Source organism: Ursus maritimus (assembly GCF_017311325.1).
Source record: "Ursus maritimus isolate PB19 chromosome X unlocalized genomic scaffold, ASM1731132v1 scaffold_X1, whole genome shotgun sequence".
Classification (NCBI taxonomy): Eukaryota; Metazoa; Chordata; class Mammalia; order Carnivora; family Ursidae; genus Ursus; species Ursus maritimus.
In genome coordinates, this window is record NW_024423319.1 from 84,353,430 (window position 1) to 84,380,563 (window position 27,134).

At 37.6% G+C, this 27,134-nt stretch overlaps 1 protein-coding gene across 7 annotated transcripts in view; it reads right to left on the bottom strand.

Moving 5' to 3' along the window:
- RP2 (RP2 activator of ARL3 GTPase) overlaps positions 1-27,134 on the bottom strand; it is a 58,771-nt gene that overhangs the window by 9,382 nt on the left and 22,255 nt on the right. For all 7 annotated transcript variants that reach the window (XM_040632557.1, XM_040632579.1, XM_040632592.1 and 4 more), the window contains exon 3: positions 24,218-24,332. In XM_040632557.1, coding sequence (XP_040488491.1) covers positions 24,218-24,332 — 115 coding nt within the window. The remainder of the gene's footprint in view (positions 1-24,217; positions 24,333-27,134) is intronic.

Below are 27,134 nucleotides of genomic sequence, written 5' to 3' on the forward strand. Positions count from 1 at the left end.
GGTGGTATCTCAGTGTGGTTTTGATTTGAATTTCCTTGATGGCTAATGATTTTGAACATTTTTTCATGTGTCTGTTAGCCATTTGTATGTCTTCATTGGAAAAGTGTCTGTTCATATCTTCTGCCCATTTTTTGATTTGTTTATTTGTTTCTCGTGTATTGAGTTTGAGAAGTTCTTTGTAGATCTTGGATACCAGTCCTTTATCTGTAGTGTCATTTGCAAATATATTCTCCCATTCCGTGGGCTGCCTCTTAGTTTTTCTGACTGTTTCCTTGGATGTGCAGAAACTTTTAATCTTGATGAAGTCCCATAAATTCATTTTATCTTTTGTTTCTCTTGCCTTTGGGGATGTGTCATGAAAAAGGTTGCTTTGGCCGATGTCGTAGAGGTTGCTGCTTATGTTCTCCTCTAGAATTTTGATGGATTCCTGTCTCACATCGAGGTCGGAAAGGGAGAATCTTAAGCAGGCGCCACACCCAGCATGGAGCCCGACACGGGGCTCAATCTCACCACCCTGAGATCATGACCTGAGCTGAAATCAAGAGTCGGATGCTTAACTGACTGAGCCACCCAGGTGCCCCCAAATCTATTTTAAAATTTATCTTTTTATTCTTTATATTGTAAAGAATCTCCAGCCTCTTCCTTGGGGGGTAAGAGAAAAAGAAGAAGGAAGTAGACAGGTGGGACACATCACTTCAGCTACTTCTACCAACCGTAATCATAAAACAAATGAACACGGCCTCATCATAGGATGGGTGGCTTCAGTGTTATTACAGGACCACGGTCACATTTTTCAGTGTTGTAAATAGTCTGACTTTTCTGGTTTTCATTCTATAAAAACCATAAAAAGTCCACTTATTTCGCAGTACAAAAAATAGTTGATAAGATGACAAACAGGATCGAAAGCAACTCAAGTCACCACAAGTAGGTTTTGCCAGGCAGCCAGTCTTGCTTCCAATTCTCCTACTTATCAGCCAAATTCTGGGCCACCAATAAGGAAGCTCAGCCAAGGAGGAATTGAAGCCAGGCACCAGAAGTAATGACCATCTGAAAGTAGTTTTCTTGAGTGTGCCTTAAAACTACATTCTAGAACCAAAGGCTAAGTTTTTATTCTCTGGATAGAATATTTGTGCCCCCTTTCCCGTACATTAATTTGAATGCTTTTAAACCACCTGTACTTCAAATTCTAGTGTAAAGAGCTATGGTTAAGTCTGGCTTGGATTTAAATACAGCGTTGGCACTACTAGTGTCAAATTGTTGGCAAACGTGGCTGTAAGTTAGCCAAGCAAAATACGTCCTTCAATTCAATGAATATTTATTCAGTTATCACTATATTCCTTAATAGATTTGCTTTTTAGCTTCTAAAGTAATGGATATGTCTTAACCTCTAGAAAATTATAAATTTCTTGAAAAAAGACAGAGACCCACTAAACAAACACGGAGCAACAGAGACTAAGGAGTACTAAGCAATGAAATACTAAGGTGAATGAGTATGAAATACTAAGTTGAATGTAGGCATGTGCCATAGGATAAGACACAAGAACAAGGGAGAAGATCACACTACACTGGACACCGAAAGAACTGAGGGCTCGTGATTTAATATAAACAACAAACATAGAAAAGGCATGCTATATAACGGTAAACTGTACAATTGGACACAGAGAACAAAGTCTGAGTTTTTCAGGATCACAGTGTACAGATCAAGATAGGTGCCATATGAAGAAGAGAAGAGAACTAGGGAACATTTTCTCAGAAAACTGCATGATTCTCTGTCTGGGGCAGAAATGGATAAGATTAACCTGGAACATCTCGTTAAGTCAAAAAGCAAGGAGGCTATGAAAAGCCAATGCAGCTGTACCCAAAGGACACAGGAGCCAGCCTGAAGGGGCTCCCAATGGCCAAAGAAGAGACACTGACATCAGAAAGAATACTGACTGCAATTTCTTAAGACATACTGAATACATAAAAAGTCATGAGCTCAAAATGATATTTAGAAGAGAGAAACAAATAAAATTCACTGGACGCCACCGTAGGTTGCTAATGCGTCAATTCATGACTCTGAAAACTGATACTTAATTATTTTCCCTTTATTTATTCTGCTTTTCTGATACGAAGCATATTTCAAGTTAACCAACCAGCTCTGGTATACAAGAGAAGTTCTGTTAACATCCATTAACATATGCAGAGGTAGTGACATGGTTAGAAAATGATCATTTTGCAACTCCTAATAAAATAATTGGATCCTGGGGCGCCTGGGTGGCTCAGTTGGGAAAGCATCTGCCTTTGGCTCAGGTTATGATCCTGAGGGACCCTGGGACTGAGCCCTGCATCAGGCTCCCTGCTCAGCAGAGAGCTGACTTCTACCTCTCCCTCTGCCTCTCCCCTCCATTCGTGCACACAAACTCTCTCTCTCAAATACATACATACATACATACATACAATCTTTAAAAAAATAATTGGATCCAGGCAATAATCGTCAATGGTTTTAGCATCCCACAGAGAAGACTGACAGGAAACCCTATGATGAAAAGCTAAGACCAGCATTACCTGACCCTATTGATCAATCAAGTAAAAGTTCAACGAATATTATATGCCTTCTCATTTAATACTATAGGAAATAGTACCATCTGTGAAGTATTCTTGCCAAAAAAAGTAACTAAACCTGGGTTTAAGAAGGCATTGCTCTAACTTCTGATCTATAAGAACTCTAGAGGAACAAATGAAACAAACCCATGCATACTACAGGAAAACTGACCAGGTTTTTTGTTTTGTTTTTGTTTTTACGAGAGAAAGGCATGCAACAAACTGTCGCAGGGCGGGGGCGGTGGGAGGATGACAGACCACCTGTTTCTGGTTAAAAGAGATATAAGATAACAAAACTACACACAGTGAGTGGGCCAATTTTCAATTTGGATCAAATTAACTCTGAAAATACAGAAAGAATGTTTTCAGATTTGAAGAAAATGTGACTATGAACTGGGTATTAGATGATATTAAGGAATTGTTGTTAATCAGGATAGAGGTGATATTGTGGTTACTTAAGAAAACATCCGTTTTTAATTTGGTTTTAAGATACACACAAATATTTAGGGATGAAATAACAGCACATATCAAAATTCGATTAAAATATTTCAGCAAAAAGGAGATTATAGATTACTTTTTGAAGTATGGCAAAAAGTTGATAAAACTAGGGGATAGGTACACACGAGGTCATTGTACTTTCTACTTTTGAGTAGAGGTAATATATTTGGAAATTGGCAAAAAAGAGTTTTAAGAAGCATATTAAACCAAATAAATACTGAATTAAAAAGAAAAAGTTGAGGGGTGCCTGGGTGGCTCAGTGCGTTAAGCATCTGCCTTTGGCTCAGGTCAAGATCCCAGGGTCCTGGGATCAAGCCCCACATCAGACTCTCTGCTCAGCAGGGAGCCTGCTTCTCCCTCCCTGACTTCCCCTGTTTGTGCTCTCTTTCTCTCTGTCAAATAAATAAATAAAATTAAAAAAAAAATAAACAAGGGACAGAAGATTAAGACTGGAATTAAAAAAAAAAGAAAAAGTTGATAATAAAAGCAGGGTTTCCAGTTTTTACGAGAGCGGAAAGTTTAAATTCAGGTAGAACAGAGCATACATTTATTCAGGATCACTACAAGGAAATACAATATATACATTTTTTAAAGTCAAACATTTATTACTGAAAGTTCCTGTATTCTATAAAGGGAACATAATCTAGAATTCAGGAACATAACTTTGGTAGAATTACCCATGCATGTAACTTGGTTGATAGTCAACTTTGTTGTAAGCTCTATGCTCGCTCCATGTGGGGCTTGAACTCAGGACCCCAAGATCAAGAGTCACATGTTCCACCAACTGAGCCAGCCAGGCGTTCCAACTTGGTTGATATCCTTTAAACAGAATATGATGAACTTCCAGGAAGTGACCTAATAATTTACCAACAAAGAAATGCCAACAAAAAAGGTAGATGGGTACATCAGTTTTGATTAACATGTGTGGGTAATCCTAAATTTAAAAAAATGGGGGCGCCTGGGTGGCTCAGTCAGTGAAGTGTCTGCCTTTGGCTCAGGTCATGATCCCAGGGTCCTGGGATCCAGCCCCGCATTGGGCTCCCTCTCTCCGTGGAGAGCCTGCTTCTCCCTCTGCCTTTGTTGCTCCCCCTGCTTGTGCTCACTCTCTCTCTCTGTCAAATAAATAAATAAAATCTTCTTTAAAAATTAAAAAATAAATAAATAAAAATAAAAATAAAAGAGCCTACAATGCTAACAATGCACTTTTTAAGCAGTCCTACTTGTACAATGATGCTGACTACAATTACTGTGATTATTTCAAGCTGAACTATGAAGTCAATAAAGATCACTGGTTAACTTTTTAAAAAGTATTTTAGTGTGAACATCTTATCAAATAGTTTGAAGTAGCTTTGGGGCACATGCACCCCAATGTTTATAGCAGCAGTGTCCACAACAGCCAAAATATAGAAAGAACCCAAATGTCCATCAACAGATGAATGGATAAAGAAGATGTGGTGTGGAATATTATTCAGCCACCAAAACAAATGAAATCTTGCCATTTCCCATGATGTGGTTGGAACCAGAGGGCACTATGCTAAGTGAAATAAGTCAGAGAAAGACAAATACCATATGATTTCACTCATATGTGGAATTTAAGAAACAAAACAGATGAACATAGGGGAAGGGGAGGAAAAATAAGATAAAAACAGAGAGGGAGGCAAACCATAAGAGACTCTTAACTATAGGGAACAAACTGAGGGTTGCTGGAGGGGAGGTGGGTGGGGGGATGGGGTGACTGGGTGATGGGCATTAAGGAGGGCACTTGATAGAAGGAGCACTGGGTGTTATATGCAACCCATGAATCACTAAATTCTACTCCTGAAACTAATACACCATATGTTAACTATGTTGAATTTAAATTAAAAAATTAAATATTTGAGCTGTCATGAAAAACTGAGATTTTGAAGTAAATGAAAAAGATTCCAGAATGTCCTAATACCCTCCTTCTATGTTATCTAACGTGACCTTGGAATAAGTCACTATCATGTCCCAATTAGATTACAGCAACAGCCTCCTACATGGTCTCTCTGCTTCCCCTTTAGTAAGAGTTACATTTTATTTTTTTAAAAGATTTTATTTATTTGTCAGAGAGAGAGAGAGAGAGAGAGAGAGAGCAAGCAGGGGAGTGGCAGAGGGAGAAGCAGGGTCCCTGCTGAGCAAGGAGCCCGATGCAGGACTGGATCCCAGGACTCTGGGATCACAACCGGAGCCAAAGGCAGACAACTAACCAACTGAGCCACCCACGTGTCCCAGTAAGAGTTACATTTTAAAGGGACCATGACATTCCTCTGCTCTAAAGCCTCCAGTAAAATATGATCTATATTTTTATTTTTAAATTTTTTAAAGATTTTAGTTATTCATATGACAGAGAGAGAGCACACAAGCAGGGGGAGTGGCAGGTAGAGGGAGAAGCAGACTCCCCGCTGAGCAGGGAGCCCGATGTGGGAATCGATCCCAGGGTGGGATCATGACCTGAGCTGAAGGCAGATGCTTAACCGACTGAGCCACCCAGGCACCTTATATTTTTATTTTTAATTGTTCTAAAAATAACTGACTTTTTCAGATTTTTATTTTCATTGAGGTATAGTTGACATAGAGTATTTTGTTAGTTTCAGGTATACAAAATAGTGATTCAACAATTATATACATTACAAAATGCTCACCATATTAAGTGAAGTTACCGTCTGTCACCTTACAAAGTTATTATAATATTATTGACTATATTCCCTACGCTGTACTGCTTTTCATCCCTGTGACTTAATTATTTTATAACTGGAAGTTTATACCTCTTTATCCCCTTAAAAATAACAATTTATTTTATTTTTTAAAGATTTTTTTTGAGAGAGAGAGCAACTGAGTGCAGGAGTAGCAGAAGGGGCAGAGGGAGAGGGAGAGCATCTCAAGCAGATTCCCTGCTAAGCATGAAGCCTGATGTGGGGCTCCAGCTCACAACCCCAAGACCATGAACTGAGCTGAAATCAAGAGTTGGACGCTCAACTGACTGAGCCACCCAGATGCCCCCAAAATAACAGATAGCTTAAAGCATTAACAAAGCTTTAACAAATTAACAAGGTATTTGGGTGCTTATAGCATATATAATAGTAAAATATATAACAACAATACAGAAATGGGAGGGAAGACTTGAGAATATAATGTTATTAAGTCCTTATATACCAATGGTAAAGTATTATTCTTAGAAGATGTATTCGAATTATTTAAAAACACATACTGCAAAACCTAAGGTGAACATTAAATAAGTTTTAGAAAAAGTAGTATAAATAATAATAGAGGTGATTAAATGGAATCATAAAAAATGCCCAGAAGAAGAGGTAATAAGAAACAAAGAACAAATGGAACAAAAAGCAGCTAGCAAGATGGTGGATGCTTGTCAAGGCATATCATAGTCAAATTCACAAAACACACAGACAAGGAAAGAATCCTGAAAATTGCAAGCAAGGGAAAAAAAGCCCTTAACCTACAAGGGAAGACAGATTGGGTTCACAGCAGACCCGACCACAGAAACTTCGCAGGCCAGAGAGTGGCAAAAAATATTCAGCATGCTGAATGGTTAAAAAAAAATGCAGCCAAGAATTCTTTATCCAGCAAGGCTGTCATTCAGAATAGAAGGAGAAATAAAGTTTCCCAAACAAAAACTAAAGGAGTTCATGACCACTAAACCAACCCTACGAGAAATTTTAAGGGGGGACTCTTCGAGTGGAGGGAAGAAAACCCAAAAGCAACAAAGACTAGGAAGGACCGGAGAACAACACCAGAAACACCAACTCTACAGGTAACACAATGACACTAAATTCATATCTTTCAATAATCACTCTGAATGTAAATGGACTAAATGCTCCAATCAAAGACATAGGTATCAGTATGGATAAAAAAACAAGGTATATCTATATGCTGCCTACAAGAGACTCATTTTAGACCTAAAGACACCTGCAGATGGGATGTGAGGGGATGAAGGACCATCTATCACGCTAATGGACATCAAAAGAAAACCTGAGTAGCCATACTTATATCAGACAAACTAGATTTTAAAACAAAGACTGTAACAAGAGATGAAAAAAGGCATTATACCATAATTAAGGGGTCTATCCATCAAGAAGATCTAATTGTAAATATTTATACCCCCAACTTGAGGGTACCCAAATATATAAATCAATTAATAATAAACATAAAGAAACTCATTGATAATAATACAGTAATAATAATAATAACAGGGGACTTTAATAGCCCACTTACAGCAATGGACAGAACATCTAAGCAGGAAATCAACAAGGAAACAATGGCTTTGAATAACACCCTGGGCCAGATGGACTTAACAGATGTATTCAGAACATTTCATCCTAAAGCAGCAGAATACACATTCTTTTCGAGTGTACATGGAACATTCTCCAGAATAGATCACCTACTGGGTCACAAATCAGCCCTCAACAAGTACAAAAAGGGGTACCTGGGTGGCTCAGTCCGTTAAACATCTGACTCTTGATTTTTGCTCAGGTCATGACCACAGGGTCATGAGATCGAGCCCTGCATCAGGCTCCGCACTGAGCGTGGAGCCTGTTTAAGATTCTCTCTCCCTCTGTCCCCTCCCCCACGAATGCTCTCTCTCTCTCTCAAAAAAAAAAAAAAAACCAACCAAGTGCAAAAGGTCGAGATCATACCATGCATATTTTCAGACCACAAAATTATGAAACCTGAAGTCAACCACAAAAAAAAAAGGAAAAACTTCAAATACATGGAGGTTAAAGAACGTCCTACTAAAGAATGAATGGGTTAACCAGAAAATTAAAGAGGAAATTAAAAAATACATGGAAGCAAATGAAAATGAAAACGCAACAAACCAAAACCTGTGGGATGCAGCAAGGCAGTCCTAAGAGGGAAGTATACAGCAATCCAGGCCTACCTCAAGAAACAAGAAAAGTCTCAAATACACAACCTAACCTTACACCTAAAGGAGCTAGAAAGGAACAGCAAATAAAGCCCAAAGCAGCAGAAGAAGGGAAATAATTAAGATTAGAGCAGAAATAAATGATGTAAAAACAAGAAAAACCACAGTAAAATGGATTAACGAAACTAAGAGCCGGTTCTTTGAAAGAATTAATAAAATTGATAAACCCCTAGCCAGACTTATTAAAAACAAAACAGAAAGGACCCAAACAGATAAAATCATGAATGAAAGAAGAGAGATCACAAGCAACACCACAGAAATAGAAACGATTATAAGAGAATACTATGAAAGATTATAAGCCAACAAACTGGGCAAACTGGAGGAAATGGACAAATTTCTAGAAACTTATAAACTACCAAAACTGAAATAGGAAAACGTAGAAAATTTGGACAGACCTGTACCCAGCAAAGAAATGGAATCAATAATCAAAAATCTCTCAACAAACGAAATTCTGGGCCAGATGGCTTCCCAGGGGAATCCTGCCAGACATTTAAAGAAAAGCTAATACCTATTCTTCTCAAACTATTCCAAAAAATAGAAATGGAAGGAAAACTTCCAAACTTATTCTATGAAACCAGATTACCTTGATTCCAAAACCAGACAAAGACCCCACTAAAAACGAGAATTATAGGCCAATATCTCTGATGAACATGGATGTGAGAATTTTCAATAAAATACTATCAAATCAAATTCAACAGTACATTAAAAGAATTATTCACCATGATCAAGTGGGATTTATTCCAGGGCTGCAGGGGTGGTTCAACATTCACAAATCAATCAACGTGATACACCACATTAATAAAAGAAAGGATAAGAACCATATGATCCTGTCAGTAGATGCAGAAAAAGCATCTGACAAAATACAGCATCCTTTCTTGATAAAATCCCTCAACAAAGTAGGGATAGATGGAACATACCTCAACATCATAGAGGCCATATACGAAAGACCCACAGCTAAACATCATCCTCGAGGGGGAAAAACTGAGAGTCTCCCCTAGGGTCAGGAACAAGACAAGGATGTTCACTCTCACCATTACTATTTAACATAGTACTGGAAGTTTTAGCTTCAGCAATCAGACAACAAAAAGAAATAAAAGGCATCCAAATTGGCAAGGAAGAAGTCAAGCGTTCACTATTTGCAGATGACATGATACTCTATGTAAAAATCCTGAGAGTCTACCAAAAAATTGCTAGAACTAATACATGAATTTAGAAAAGTTGATTTTCTACTTTTCGATAGGAAAGAAAAATTTTCTATCAAAAATCAATGTGCAGAAATCTGCTGCATTTCTTTTTTAGTTTATTTAGTTACTTAAATTGAATGAACATATAATGTATTATTGGTTTCAGAGGTAGAGGTCAGTTTCAACTCTTGTATTTAGACCTATCATCCATTTTGAATTAATTATTTGCATATGTATGAAGGGTCTAAATCCATCTTTTTACATGTGGCTATCCAAATGACCCAGCACCATTTGTAGAAAAGACAATCCTTCCCTCACTGAATTGCCTAAACAGCTTTGTAAAAAATCAATTTACCATAAATATAAAGATTTATAGACTCTCAATTCTGTTCTACTGGTCAATATGTCTACCTTTATGTCAGTACCACACTCTCTTAATTACTGTAGCCTTGTAGTACATTTTAAAATCGGAAGGTATAAGTCCTCTAATTTTGTCTTTCAAGATTGTTTTTACTATGCTGGGAACCAGGCTCGTATGCCTGGACCAAATCCCACTTGTTCATGGTGTACAATTATTTTTATATATTAAAATATTTGGTAATATTCCGTTAAAAAAAGAAATCTGTTGTATTTCTATACACCAATAATGAAGCAGCAGAAAAAGAAATCAAGGAATTGATCCCATTTGCAATTGCACCAAAACCAGTAAGCTACCTGGGAATAAACCTGACTAAAAGTGAACGATCAGTACTCTGAAAACTATAAACACTTATGAAGGAAATTGAAGAAGACACAAAGAAATGGAAAAGCATTCCCATGCTCATGGACTGGAAGAACAAACATTGTTAAAATGTCTACTACCCAAAGCAATCTACACAGTTAATGCAATCCCTATCAAAATACCACCAGCATTTTTCACAGAGCTAGAACAAATAATCCTAAAATTTGTATGGAACCACAAAAGACCCAAACAGACAAAGCAATTCTGAAAAAGAAAAACAAAACTGGCAGGATCACGATTCTGGATTTCAAGCTTTATTACAAAGCTGTAGTCATCAAGACAGTATGGTACTGGCACAAAAACAGACACATAGATCAATGGAGCAGAACAGAGAACCCAGAAATGGGCCCATAACTATATGGTCAGTGAATCTTCGACAAAGCAGGAAAGAATATCCAATGGAAAAAAGACAGTCTCTTCAATAAATGGAGCTGGGAAAACTGGACGGCAATACGCAAAAGAATGAAACTGGACCACTTCCTTACGCCATACACCAAAAAAAAAAAAAAAAAAATCAAAACGGGTGAAAGACCTAAATGTAAGACAGAAAACCAGCAAAATCCTAGAAGAGAACACAGGTAGAAACTTTTTTGACCTCGGCCATAGCAACTTCTTACTAGACATGTTGCCGGAGGCAAGGGAAACAAAAGCAAAAATGAACTATTTGGACTTCAAGATAAAAAGCTTCTGCACAGTGAAGGAAACAATCAACAAACTAAACGGTAGCCTATGGAGTGGGAGAAGATATTTCCAAATGACATATCTGATAAAGGGCTAATATCTAAAATCTATAAAGAACTTATCAAACTCAACACCCAAAAAACAAATAGTCCAGTTAAGAAATGGGCAGAAGACACGAATAGACACTTTTCCAAAGACGACATCCAGATGGCCAACAGACATATGCAAAGACGCTCAACATCACTCAGCATCAGGGAAATACAAATCAAAACACAATGAGATACCACCTCACACCTGTCAGAATGGCTAAAATTAACAACACACGAAACAACAGGTATTGGCGAGGATGTGTAGAAAGGGGAACCCTCTTACACCTCTGGGAATGCAAATTGGTGCAGCCACTCCGGAAAACAGTATGGAGGTTCCCCAAAATGTTAAAAATAGAACTAACTTATGATCCAGCAACTGCACTCCCAGGTATTTACCCAAAGGATACAAAAATACAGATTTGAAGGGATGCATACATCCTGATGTTTATAGCAGCATTATCAACAATGGCCAAACTATGGAGAGAGCCCAACTGTCCAACGACTGATGAATGGATAAAGAAGATGTGGTATATGTATATACAATGGAATATTACTCAGCCATCAAAAATGAAATCTTGCCATTGCCAATGATGTGGATGGAGCTAGAGTGTATTCTGCTAAGTGAAATATGTCAGTCAGAGAAAGACAAATACCATATGATCTCACTCACGTGGAATATACGAAAGAAAACAGATGAACATACAGGAAAGGGGGAAAAAGGAGAGAGGGAAACAAGCCATAAGAGAATCTTAACAGAGAACAAACTGAGGGTTGATGGAGGGAGGTGGGTGGGGGATGAGCTAGATGGGTGATGGGGATCAAAGGGGGCACTTGTTATGATGAGCACTGGGTGTTGTATATAAATGATGAATCACTGATTTCTACCCCAGAAACCAATATTGCACTGTATGTGAACTGAAATCTAAATTTAAAAAGATGGTAGATGTTGATCCAACTATATCCATCTCTTTTAATGTGAATGGTCTAAACACAACTGTTAAAAGACAGAGATTGTCAGACTGAATTGAAAAGGAAGAACCAAGTATGTGCTATCTACAAAAACTCACTTTTAAAAACTCACATTTAAATTTTTTTTAATTAAAAAAATTGCGTGTCTGTGTGTGAGAGAGAGGGAGACAGTGAGAGAGAGAGAGAGAGAGAGACAGAGAGAGGAGAAGTAGAGGGAGAGGGAGAGAATCTTAAGCAGGCTCTACGCTGAGCACGGAGCCTGACATGGGGCTCCATCTCATGACCCTGAGATCAGGACCTGAGCTGAAATCAAGAGATGGAGGCTTAATTGACTGAGCCACCCAGGCACCCCTAAAAACTCACTTTAGATATACAGACTTCAATAAATTAAAAGAAAGGGGATAAGGATATATGGTGAGACATTAAAGAGCCAAATGGAAGCTGGGATAGCTATATTTCAGACAAAGTAGATTTCAGAACAAGGAAGGTATCAGAGACAAAGAGGGACATTACATAATGATAAAGGATTCTCCAAGAAGACGATCCTAAATGTGTATGCATCTAACAACAGAGTTTGACAATTTACAAGACAAAATCTAATAGGATCTGACAAGAGAAATAGACAAATCCAGTTAATGTTGGAAACTTCAACCCTCCTCTTTCATTAATTCACAGAAGAAGTAGGCAGAAAATCAGTAAAGACATAGACGAACTGACTAGCACTATGAACCAAACTGACCTACGAGACATTTGTAGAATATTCCACCAAACAACAACAACAACAACAACAACAGATTATACATTCTTCTTGCGTACAAACAGAACGTTCGCCAAGATGGGCTATATCTAATTAAAGAAAGCAGAAATCATACAACGTGTGGTTTTGGACCATAACAGCTTTAACTTAGAAATAACAGAAATACATCTCAACAATGTCCAAATGTTTGGAAATTAAACAATATGCATCTACATCAATGAATCAAGTAAAAAGTCTCAAGGCAAACTAAACAAATTCTGAACTACAGCAGGGGTCAACATACTTTTTCTGTAAAGGGCCAGATAGGAAATATTTTAGGCTTTGTGGGCCATATGGTGTCTATCACTACTAATCAACTCTGCTGTTGTAGTATAAACAGCAAAACATGAGAGATAAAAGAATGATCCAATGAAACTTCACTTATAAAAAATAGAGTGAGCCATATTTTGCCAAAGCCTGAATTAAATACAAATATATGTCAAAATCTGCAGGATGCAGTTAAAGCGGTACTTAAAGGAAACTTTTTAACATTGAATACATATACAGTTGATCCTCACTATTCACAGATTCCTCATTGGCAAATTTGCCAACTTGGTAACATTTATCTGTAACCCCAAAATGAATACTTGAAGTCTTCTCATGGTCATTCACAGAGAAACACAGAACAGCAAAAAAATGGGAGTTGCCAGACACACATATTTCCTAGATGAAGTTGAACAAAGTGTTCCTCTCCCTTCTTGTTTCAGCCCTCCTACTGTAAGCAAGCATCCTTTTCACAGTTTTAGTGCAAAGTTTTCCACATTTTGTGGGTTTTGTTAGTGGTTTTGCTGTTTAGAATGGCCCCCAAACATAGTGCAAAAACGCTGTCTAATGTTCCTAAGTTTAGGAAGGCTGTGATATGCCTTTCAGAGAAAATACCTGTTACATAAGCTTCATTTAGGCAAGAGTTATAGTGCTGTTGGCTTTGAGTTCAATGCTAATGAATCAATAATATATACTGAGTAAGAGGTCTTTAAACAGAAACAGACAGGCATGCCTGGGTGGCTCAGTTGGTTAAGCATCTGACTCTTGGTTTCAGCTCAGGTCACGATCTCCGAGTCGTAAGATCGAGACCCCAGTCAGGCTCCACACTTAGTGCGGAGTCTGCCTGAGATTCCTTCCCCTTCTCTTTCNNTTCCCCTTTGCTCCTCCCCCCAGCTCATGCGTGTGAGCTCTCTTTCTCTAAAATAAAGTAAATAAATAAATAGAATCTTTAAAAAAAAGAAAAAAATAAACAGAAACAAACATACAAAAGATGACGTATGGATTGATTGACAAAAATGTTATGACCAGAGACTTGGCAGGAACTTAACCCCGTATTTCTCCTAGGAGCAGGAGCTCAGTACTCATTAATTCAGTGTTCACAGTGACTTTACAGAATATAACTACTGTGAATAATGAAAAGCAACTGTATTAGAAAAGAAGAAATACCTAAAATCAGTAATCTTATCTTAAATCTTAAGAAACCAGAGAAAGAAAAGCAAATCAAATGTAAAACAAGTAAAGGAAGGGAGAGTAAATAGTTGAACAGAAAATAATAAAATTGAAAAGAGAAAAACAATAGAGAAAATCAACGAAACAAAAAGCTGCTTCTTTGAAATTCTCAATAAAACAATAAACCTTTATCCAAGCTGATAGGAGAGGGAGAGGACTCAAATTACCTAGAGCAGGAATATTAGTGGGACATCACTATTGATCCCACAGATGTTAGTAGGAATAAAGAAATACTATAAACAACTCCATGTCCATAAATTTGGTTACTTAGATGAAATGAAACCGTTCCCTAAAAGACAAAAACTATCAAAATTCATTCAAAAAGAGAGCCCTGAGTGTCCTATAAGTAAATAATTTAATAAGTAAATTAAACTTACAGCTAAAAATCTTTCTCCCCAAATCTCCAGGCCCAGATGATTTCATTGGTGAGTTCTACCACACATTTAAAGAAGGAATGATACCCATTCTCTAAAATTTATTCAAGATCATAGAAAAGGAAGGATACATCCCAACTCATTTTATGAGGCCAGCGTTACCCTAATATCAAAGCCAGCAAAAATATTATGAGAAAACTACACACCAATGTCCCTCATGAACAAAGATGCAACAATCTTCAATAAAATATTAGCAAATTGAATTTGGCGATATATTAAAGAGATAATATATCATGATCAAGGGGTTCATCTCAGGAATACAAGGCTGGTTCAACATTCAAAATTAACAAGTCATTCACCAGATTAAATGACTAAATAATAAAAAACATATTATCTCAATAAATTCAGAAAAAAAATCAACAAAATTCAACACCTATGCATAATAAAAGCTCAACAAACCAGGGACAGAATAAAACTCCCTTAGCCTAATAAAAGGTATATATGAGAATCTTATAATAAACATCATTCTTTACAGTTAGATTGAACACTTTATGGTGAGACTGAATTCTGAAATCAGTAACAGGACAAGAATATCCTCTTCTCACTATTCTATACAACATGATAGTGGAAGTCCTATCCAGCATAATAATGCGAAAGAAAGAAAGAAAGAAAGAAAAAGGCGTGTCAAAATGACAGAGGAACCAACCTAAAAGAACTTTCAATGGCTAAAACTGGAACAATTTGATAGTACTGGATTATAACCCAAAGAATAAAATGCATATTCGTGAGTCTCTACTGACAGAAATAAATGATTGAGTAAGTAAATGGGGGAGAAGGGACAAATATTTCTTACAGAAGAATTCCAAATAATGTGAGTAGTACTAGCCTCTCCACGAGGTATAGCTTAATTCTCCTTGCCTTGAGTGTGAGCTGGTCTCAGTGACTCAACTTCCAAAGAACAAAGTGTGAAAAGGAAAAAGCAGGAACTTTACAGTGTTTGGGAAACCTGGCAGATAACACCTGAAACAAGTCACTATGGTCATTGCCCCAGTGATAAGTCATGTGGATATCCTGTACCCCCGGATGTGATGTGGTGAGAAGGGCATTTCACCTCTTCCCCCCAAACCTCAATCTAACCAGAGAAAACATCAGAGAAACCCAAATTGAGGTACATTCTACAAAACAACTTACCAGTGCTGTGAAAATATTTCAAGGTCATGAAAAACAAGGAAAGACGAGGAACTATATCACAGATTAGAGGAGATTAAAGAGACAGGACAACTAAATGCAACATGGGATTTTAAATTGAATTCTGGAACAGAAAAAGGACATAACTGGAAAAACTGGTGAAATCTGAATAAAGACTATAGTTTAAGTTAATAGTATTTTACCAGTGTAAATTTCTTAGTTTTGATAAATGTATCGTATACTAACATTAGGGGATGCTGGATAAATAGTATACGGGAGCTCTCTGTACTACCTTTGCAATTCTTCTATAAAACTAAAATTAAAATTATTCCAATAATAATATAAAATTATTCCAATATAAAAAGTTTATTTAAAAAAAAACTGAGGGGCACCTGGGTGGCTCAGTCAATAGAACATGTAACTAACTCTTGATCTTGGAGTCATGAGTTCAAGCCCCATGTTGGGCCTAGAGCTTTAAAAAAAACATGGGGCACCTGGGCGGCTCAGTCAGTTAAGTGTCCAACTCTTGGTTCCGGCTCAGGTCATGATCTCACAGGTCATGAGTTGGGCTCTGTGCTCAGCGGGGAGTCTGCTTGAGATTTTTCTCCCTCTGACCCTCCTCCCACTGGCATGCGCACTCTCTCTCTAAAATGAATAAATCTTTAAAAAAAACACAACAGAATGGGAGAACATATTTGTAAATCTGAAATCTGGTAGGGGGTTAATATTCAAAATATATAAAGAACTCATAAAACTCAATAGAAAAAAACCCCACCAAACAATCTGATGAAAAAATGGGCAGAGGGGGTGCCTGGGTGGCTCAGTCAGTTAAGCGTCCGACTTCTGATCTCAGCTCAGGTCTTGATCTCACGGTTGTGAGTTTGAGCCCCGTGTTGGGCTCCACGTGGAGCACACTTAAAAAAATAGGTAGAGGATATGAACAGACATTTTTCCAAAGAAGACATACAGATAGACAACAGGTACGTGAAAAGGTGCTCAACATCACTAATCATCAGGGAAACGCAAATCTCAAAACCATGATGAGATAGATCATCTCACACCTGTTAGAATGGCTATCATCAAAAAGATAAGAAACAACAAATGTTGGCGAGGATGTGGAAAAAAAAGAAACCTTGTGTGTTCTTGGTAGGAATGTAAATTGGTGCATCCACTATAGAAAACAGTATGGAAGTTCCTCAAAAAGTTAAAACCGGAACTACAATATGATCCAGCAATTCTACTACTGGGTATGTGTGTGAAGAAAATGAAAACGCTAACCTGAAAAGATATATGTATTCTCATGATCACTGCATTATTTACAATAGCCAAGATATGGAAACAACCACTGATGTCTGTGAATGGATAATGAAAATGTGACATATTTACACACACATGCACATACACACACAATGGACTATTACTCAACCATAAAGAGGAAACTTTTCCATTTGCAACAACATGGATGGACCTTGAAGGCATAGTGCTAGGCGAAATAAGTCACAGAAAGATAAATTCCATATAATCTCATTTATATGTGGAATCTGAAGAAACAAAAACAAAAAACCCTAAACTTATAGGTAACAGAGACTTAATAGGTAACTTATAGAGAACCTAAACTTACAAGTAACTTATAGAGAACAGAGTGGTAGTTGCCAGAGACGTGTAGGGTGAGGGGTGGGCAAAATGGGTGAAGGGGGTCAAAAGGTACAAGCTGCCACTTATAAAATACGTAAGTCATGGGGAAATAATGCACAGGATGGTGACTACAGTTGATAATACCGCATCACATATTTCACAGGTGCTAAGAGAGTAGACTGTGGAAGTCCTCATTGTAAGAAAAAGAATTTTGTAACTACATATGGTGACAGACGTTAACTAGAGTTATTGTGGTGATAATTTCACAATATACACAAATACCGAATCATTATATTGTACGTCTGAAACTAATATGTTATATGTGAGCTAAACTTCAAAAAAAATCTAGTACCTTCTCAGCTAAGACTAGAAGCCAAAGGCCTACAAGGCCCCTCTATCATTGGACTCTTCCACTACTTCTCAGATTTCATCTATGTTTATTGAATAAATGAATGAATGACCCTCTAAAACAAAGGAACCCAACCCTGGGATCAAGCCCCACGTCAGGCTCCCTGCTCAGTGGGGAGCCTGCTTCTCCCTCTCCCTCTGCCACTCCCCCGCTTGTGCTCTGTGTGTGTGTGCGCACGTCAAATAAATAAAATCTTTTAAAAAATGAAAAAAAAGTAAAAAGCAGATTCCAAGGGTATATCTCAGAAATTTTTAAATGAGTCTTTCTGGGGTGGGAGATGGAAATTTATATTTTTAAAAGCACCCTAGATGGTTCTGAGGATTAGTCAGGTTTAGAAGATTCTCAAGATGGAAAACACAATGAATTCTCTCACTAAGCCAACAAAAAGCTTTATTAATTGAAAGTAAAATAACTGTGACTGCTTTAACTGAAGAGGAAAATTTAGAGACTCTGAGGTGCAAAGTATTTGAAATAAAAGTGAATTTTCAAAAGAAAAAGTTCATCCTTGGCTCAGAACAGTGGTTTGCACCTGGGAGCAATTTTGGCCCCCAAGGGGCATTTGGCAATATCTAGAAAAATTTTTGGTTGCCACAACTGGGAGTATCTGCTACTGGCATCTGGGGGCGTAGAAGCTAGGGATACTGCTAAACATTCTATAATGCACGGGACAGCCACTCCCCCCCCCCCCCCCCCGCCCACCGCAATTATCTGTCCTAAAATGTCAATAGTGCTGAGGTTGAGAAACACCCCTTAGAATGACTGATGGGCACTTTTAGATAAGGACCCAATCAACCCAAGTCCTGTTAGAGTATTTCCACTGACAGCCTGCTCCCTATTCCATATCAGTCAATGCAATGTTGGGCAGCTAAAAAACGTCTCCCTATTTTTTATTTTGAAAAAAAAGAAAAATTTCAAACATTATAGAAAAGTTGAAAGAATAACATAAACATCCATCTGCCCTCCAAATGTTAACATTTGATCCCATTTGCTTTATCCCACACGACACATGCTTTTTATTTTTGTTTTGCTGAGCCATTTGAAAGTAGCAGACATCATGACACTTCAGCATGAATTGCCCACAGAACCACAAGACCATTATCATACCTAAGGATACTAACAGTAATTCCATAACATTATCTCCCAACTTCCCAACTTTTCCTCCAAAATGTCTTACAGCTTTATAGTCCACCACATCCCAATCCAATGAAGGTTCATTCATTGTACTTGGTTGTTATGTTTCTTTCAATCCACAATAGTCCCCCGTCATTTTTGTTTCTTTTCCAGGACACTATCTGAAGAGTTCTGGCCAGTTGTCTTGTAGAAAGCCTTCTTTTTTGGATCTGAATCATCATTTCCTCATAGTGTCATTCAACACAGCCCCACATTTCCTTTCTTTCTGATAAACTAGAAGTGAAGTCTCAGCTTGATTAGATTCAAATTAAGTATTTTGGGGACGAACTCTTCATAGGTGATGTTGTGTATTTCTTACTCATCGCATCAGGAAAAGCACAATGTCAGGCTGGCCCGCCTTCAGTGATGCTAAGTTCGATGACAGTGATCACCAGATCTCTGCTGTAAGGGTCCATTTCCCCTTTGAAGGAGAATGTACAAATATCGTATTTCTTAGCAACTTTCACCCCAGTAATTTCAGCTTCCACTGATAATCTTTATCTGAATTCATTATTACCTTGGGGATTGGAAGATGGTGATTTCCAAAGTCTTTACAGAATACTGTGAGCTACAGTATATTTACAGATATTTGCAAATGAATATCTGATAAGGGGTGAATATCCAAAATATATAAAGCTCTTACAAAACTCAACAGCAAAAAACCAAATAATCCAATTGAAAATGGGCAGAGGACCTCAACAGACATTTTCCCAAAGAAGACATCCAGATGGCCAACAGACACATGAAAAGATGCTCAACATCACTCATCACCAGGGAAATACAAATCAAAACTACAATGAGATACCACCTCACACCTGTCAGAGTGGCTAAAATCAAAAACACAATAAATAACAAAGTATTCTGTAAAGACTTTGGAAATCACCATCTTCCAATCCCCAAGGTAATAATGAATTCAGATAAAGATTATCAGTGGAAGCTGAAATTACTGGGGTGAAAGTTGCTAAGAAATACGATATTTGTACATTCTCCTTCAAAGGGGAAATGGACCCTTACAGCAGAGATCTGGTGATCACTGTCATCGAACTTAGCATCACTGAAGGCGGGCCAGCCTGACATTGTGCTTTTCCTGATGCGATGAGTAAGAAATACACAACATCACCTATGAAGAGTTCGTCCCCAAAATACTTAATTTGAATCTAATCAAGCTGAGACTTCACTTCTAGTTTATCAGAAAGAAAGGAAATTTAGGCTAAAAATTTAGCTAATAAATGCAGCTCACAATATTCTGTAAAGAGCAGAAGAGCTTTCCTTTATTTCCCCCTCCCCCCTTTTTATTATCACTACAGTTGCATGGATTTCTGTTGTTAAATCAATTCCCTTCATTTTTCTTTGTGATGCCTAAATTATCCCAAATTTGGCCAGTGGAAACGGATTTAAGCCTGCTCCTGTAATCTTTTGGCATGCCCTCCTTAGTCTTTGAGTACTTCCTATGGTATCTCTGGTTTTAAAAGTTAATTATATGATGTTTATTTGCTGAAATTCCTGTAACATCTGCCCATTGGTTTTAGTTCTATTTTATTTTTTAAAAGATTTTATTTATTTATTTGAGAGACAGCGCATGTGCGCACCCAAGTAAGCAGAGCAGCAGGCAGAGGCAGAGGGAGAAGCAGGCTCCCCGCTGAGCAGAGAGCCCGGTGTGGGGCTCGATCCCAGGACCCTGGGATCGTGACCTGAGCCGAAGGCAGACGCTTAGAGGCGCCCCTACTTTTTTAGTTCTACTTTCACTTCTTCCATGTGGAATGTTGTGTTACTTAAACACAGATATTATATCTGGGGTTGGAGCATTTCTATGAAACCACTCCACAACATTGTATGAGCACATAAATCACTAATTTAGACCTACTCATATACTTACTTCATTCCTAATCTCACAGGCTAGGATGTCCATTACACTTATTACTTGATTCAATTTCTGAAACCTGTTGAGAGTTTAAAGGCTTGTTTTCAAGGTTCCATCAGAATGCTCCCATGTCAAAACAGCTGCATCAAAGGAGCCAAGACATCTATACTCTGCAAACTATAAAACACCGATGAAAGAAACTGAAGACGAAACAGACAAATGGAAAGATATGCCATGCTCGTGGACTGGAAGAACCGATATTGTTAAAATGTCCATACTACTCAAAGCAATCTACAGATTTAATGCAATCCCTATCAAAATACTAACAACATTTTTCACAGAACTAGAACAAATAATCTTAAAATTTGTATGAAGCTACAAAAGACCCTGAGTAGCCAAAGCAATCTTGAAAAAGAAGAATAAAGCTGGAGGTATCTCCATCTCAGATTTCAACATACACTACAAAGCTGTAGCTAATCAAGACAGCGTGGTACTGGCACAAAACCAGACACATAGATCAATGGAACAGAATAGAGTCCAGAAATGAACCCACACTGACATAGTCCACTAATCTATGACAAAGGAAGCAAGAATGTATATACAGTGTGGAAAAAGTCTCTTCAACAACTGGTGTTGGGAAAACTGGTTAGCTACATGTGAAAGAATGAAACTGGACCACTTTCTTACACCATACACAGAAATAAATTCAAAATGAACGAAAGATCTAAAGGTGAGACCTGAAACCATAAAACCAGTAGAAGACACAGACTGTAATTTCTTTGACATTGGCCGCAGAGACATTTTTCTAGGCATGTTTCCTCAGGCAAGAAAAACAAAGGCAAAGAAGTAAAAAGGCAACCTACTGAATGGGAGAAGATATCTGCAAATGAATATCTGATAAAGGGTGAATATCCAAAATATATAAAGCTCTTATGCAACTCAACAGCAAAAAAACAAATAATCCAATTCAAAATGGGCAGAGGACCTCAACAGACATTTTCCCAAAGAAGACATCCAGATGGCCAACAGACACATGAAAAGATGCTCACCATCACTCATCATCAGGGAAATGCAAATCAAAACCACAATGAGATACCACCTCACACCTGTCAGAATGGCTAAAATCGAAAACACAAGAAATAACAAAGTGCTGGTTAGGATGTGGAGAAAAAGGATCCCTCGTGTACTGCTGGTGGGAAAGCAAACTGGTGCAGCCACTGTGGAAGACCGTATGGAGATTTCTCAGAAGGTTAAAAGTACAACTACCCTATAATCTAGTAATTGCAGTTTTGCAATATTTACCTGAAAAATACAAAAACACTAATTCAAAGGGATACATGCACCTCTACGTTTACAGCAGCATTATTTACAACAGGCAAATTATGGAAGCTGCCCAAGTGTGCATCAATAGATGAATGGATAAATAAGATGTGGGGTGTGTGTGTGTGTGTGTGTGTGTGTAAAATGGAATATTATTCAGCCATAAAAAGAACAAAATCTTGCCATTTGAAACAGCATGGATGGAGCTAAAGAGTATAACGCTAAGCAAAATAAGTCAGAGAAAGACAAATACCATAGTGAAATCACTAATTTGAAAAGATATATGCACCCCTATGTGCAATTCAGCATTATTTGCAATAGCCAAGACAGGGAAGCAAGCCACGTCCATCCATAGATGAATGGATAAACAAGGCATGTGTGTGTATGTGTGTGTGTGTGTGTGTGTGTGTGTGTATATATATATATATATATAAATGGATATATATATAAAATATATATATAAAATATATATATATATAAAATGGAATATTACTCAGCCATAACAAGAATGAAATCTTACCATTTGCAACATGGATGAAACTAGAGGGTATAATACTAATGAAATAAGTCAGCCAGAGAGAGACAACTACCCCATGATTTCACTCATATGTGGCATTTAAGAAACAAAACAAAGGGGAAAAAAAAGACAAAAAACCAGACTCTTAAATACAGAAAACTGGTAGTCGCCAGAGGGGAGGTGGGTGGGGAGAGGGATTAAATAGATAAAAGAGATTAAGAGTACACTTATCTTGATGAGCACTGAGAAATGTACAGAATTGTTGAATCATTACATTGTACACCTCAAACTAATGTAACACTGTATGTTAATTATACTTCAAATGAAAAAAAGGAGCCAGGTCATAATTTCCAATACATATTCTAGAACAGATTCACACACTGGGTTAGAGCAAGTCTTTCATACTGCTACAATAACCACAAAGGTATATGACATACTGTATTGGGACGCCTGGGTGGCTCCGTCGGTTAAGCACCTGCCTTCAGCTCAGGTCATGATTCCAGAGTCCTAGGATCCAGACCCTAGCCTGCCACTCCCCCTGCTTGTGCTCTCGTGCTCTCTCGCGAGCGCCCCCTCTCGCTGACAAATAAATAAATAAAATCTTTAAAAAACCTTAAAAAGAGAAAGAAAGACTGTATTAATGGCTGAGTTATACCCAGCATTAGTTATTAAAATGATCCCAACAATCCTTCAACATTCTCTCTTTTTTTTTTTTAAAGATTTATTTATTTATTTGAGAGAGAGCGAGCATGGGGAGCAGAGGGAGAGGGAAAGACTCTCAAGCAGACTCCCCGCTGAGCACGGAGCTGGATGTGGGGCTCAGTCTCACAACCTTGAGATCATGACCTGAGCCAAAATCAAGAGTCCGACGCTTAACCGACTGAGCCACCCAGGCGCCCCTCCTCCAACATTTTCATATAGGTTTTGCAGTTATTATAATTCATACATTAAAAGCATGTAAATGCAGACGTACCATCTTTTTAGGGTATACCCAAATCAGCATTGCATATTACTACACATATTTGCTCAGGCCAGTAAAGAAAAGCCTGATGAGCCTTGAGCAAACAATGTCCCTGCTCTGACAGATAAACAGAACTCTGTGCTCTAGAATCAGTATACCCTCAAATACATACAGACAGACATAACCCTTCCGGAGGGCACATGAATTCCAGTTCCTCTGTTTGCAGACATATTTCCAGTATCTGAAATTTGTTGGTGGCATTTGCCCACCGGGGAAAACAATTCTGATTATGCATGAGAAGTTAATCAATCACATTAAATACATAAAATAGTATACCATTTTATTTGTATTTCTTATTTCCTTTCCAGTATGGTCAAAGCCCACTGAAGGCAGAAAGAATCCTTATGAAGTACTTTGTAACTCTGGGCAGGGAGAACGAAACAGTCACTCATCAAAGTATAATAATACAACAATAAAATAATAATTAAAATAACAAAATATATAATAATAGAGGGTGACTTTCAAGTACGAAGGTGACAAAATAGGAAAGAAAACCTAATGCTTAGTTAGTTATATAGGAATTTTTGAATGATGTGAAATTTTGACATTTTTGAATAGTAATAGGAAAAACAACATAAAACAAACAAAAAAGAGAAGGCAATGTAAGAGAAATGCTAAAGGCAAGAGCCGATCGAACCACATGTCAAGAGGATAAGCACACAAGTACACCAATCATCCAGAACGTACCTTTGTTCAGAAGAGGAAGGAAGTCAGGTGCTTTTTCCCCAAAAACCCTTTGAGCATCCTCGGCTTTCATTGACACTTCCTTTGTCTGAACTAGGAAAAAGCCTTTACCGACCATCTGTGGAAAATAAAATTTCATTTAGAGTTTAAAATGGACTTCTGAGATTAAAACAACATTTTTCTATTCGAATATTTTTCTGTATAAAATGTGACACAGCATGCTGATTTTTGTTTGACTCATCACTCTAATTCAAGGTGTTTGCTCTAACAAGTTTTCACATACACGAGATTTTCCCAGATGGGCGGTTCTGGTTAAGAATGAGTGTGCAGTGCCTAATTTGTTTGTCCAATAAGAGAATGGTTAAGTAAACTAGGGTACATTCATCACAGGATGAAATAGCGTAGTTCATTAAATATAACAAATAATAAAATGGGGGAAAGCTCACGTAATCACTGTGAAAAGCATGATACAAATGTATATAATACAGGGCAATAGTGACAGACCACATTTAGGGAGCCCTACGGTGTGCCAGGCAGTTTTGTGCACTTTAAATGTATAGCTCATTTAACCCTCTCATGAGCTAGCTACGATCATTACCCTCATTTTACAGGTGAGAAAATGAAGGCACAGGGTGGTAAAGAAACTTACTCATGGCCACACAACTATGAAATAATAGAACTGTGATTCGCACCCAAGTAATCTGATGATAGATGAAACAAATGGAAGATGATTCCTAAAAAGATTATTCAAGATATAGTATGGTATGGATGTTTTCTTTTGTTATGGATGATTTTTAAACATTTCTGCTCTTCATTTCTATAATTCTGTACACATGAATTTTTAAAATAACGATGAAAGTAGTTTTAAAAAATGCAAAGTATTCAACCACTTAATTTTTGTAGCAAAGCCTATTGGATTTTTAAGTATAAAAGTGACATACATATATGCTCAACACAGAACACCTGAAAAATGAAAAAACAGAAACAAATACAAACCAAGGTGCTACCGCTCAAAGGTGCCACTGCCATTTGGGTATACTTCCTTTTACCCTCCCAGTTTTCTTTTTCCCCCATTACAGAACCAACACATGTTCATTGTAAAATCCATATAACTACAAAAAGAAAAGAAAATCCTCCTCTTAATCCAGTTCCTAAGAATAACCACAACTGTTAACATATTAGTATATATAACTTTCCAGACTTAGATCTCCAAAAAAAAAAAAAATCAGATACTTACATAATATTCTACAAATTTTCACTTACTTGACTGTGACTATTTCCCAGCTCTTCCACTATAAAATTTGTCTTAATGGCTGATAGTATTTCATCCAATCAGCTACATTATCCCCCACTATTCCATCAAATTGGTTTCAAACGCAAATCCTTTTTCAGAGCCCTCATTGCTGCCTCAGAAAGAAGAAACGTACATAAAAAAGTAGCAGAAAATTGCACGGACATCACTGCCAGGTGATGACTGCAAAGTTACTTAAAATATCAGAAATAATCCTACATCTGTTTCTAATTTTCTAGATGCTCACTACCTCTCATTTCGTAGTCAGACACATAAACTGACAAAAGATGATTAATTCGAAATACCGTTACCTAAAAACAAATAATGAATTACAAACTTGATCTATCTTGGTATCTCACTGCAGATATCTGGAGGCTCTTTTTTCATGGAAATTCTTCCACTTCTAAGGACTGGAAAATAGCGTTAACTACCCAACTTAAATTACGTAATACATTACTTCCAAACAATTCAAACTACTTTTACTCTAATTTATCCTGTGCATATCTGTGATGTAGCAAGAGGAAGCAAGAAATCTGGGTTTTAGGTGAGAAAATTGAGGCCCAGTAACTTCTCTTGATTCCCTTTGGAATGTGCTTTCTGCTTTATCCAGCTTTTCTGGACTTCCTATCTCAAAAAACTATTATGATACATTTAATTTATAAAACAATGTGAAACAAAATTCTGTGATACTCCTAGGGTTTAACAAAACCAGAGTTAGCAATCACAGTTCCAGCCGAAGCTGTCTTAAGGTATTCGGGCTATGATATGAGAAAGACTCAAGTTTGTGGGTTTTTTTTTTTTCCATTTCAGAATTAAGTGGCTCCTACACATTTTCCTGGGAACTTGAGCTTCATTTGTTTTTGAAAAAAAATGTAATCTCTCCCTTAATACGTAAGTTAGTGATCTTTTAGCAGGTTTTGATACCCTCTTCACATGTACTTGGCATTTTCTTCTTTTCATTCTCTTGTTATTCCTTAATTCTGCGCTTTTAGAATTAGGTAGGATAACTCCAACCAGAAAGTCCCAGGGTTTTTCCTTCTAGGCTGAAGGGTAGTATCTGCCTTGAGTCCCTGCACTTTCAGTCACATTCCTGCTCCACCCGGCACTTGTCGACTTTCCTTTACCACTGAGGCATCAGATTAGCATCATGCTTAAGGGTTCAGACGGTGGTTTAAAGCCAGACTGCCTGGATTTAAATCATGGCTCTGCTGTTTACCAGCTGAGTGACCTTTTGCAAGTTACTTACTCTCTCCGTGGCTCATTTTCCTTATCTGGAAAAATGTGAATGAATGGTACCTATTTCATAGGTTATTCTAAATTAAGTGAGTTACTTCTTTTAAATCCCTTATAACAGGGGCGCCTGGGTGGCTCAGTCGTTAAGCGTCTGCCTTAGGCTCAGGGCCTGATCCCAGGGTTCTGGGATCGAGCCCCACATCGGGCTCCTCCGCTGGGAGCCTGCTTCTTCCTCTCCCACTCCCCCTGCTTGTGTTCCCTCTCTCACTGGCTCTCTCTCTCTCTGTGTCAAATAAATAAATAAAATCTTTAAAAAAAAAATAAATCCCTTATAACAATGCCTGGTATAAACATTATATAAGTGTTCGCTATTATTATTGCTGCTGTTGCATTTTT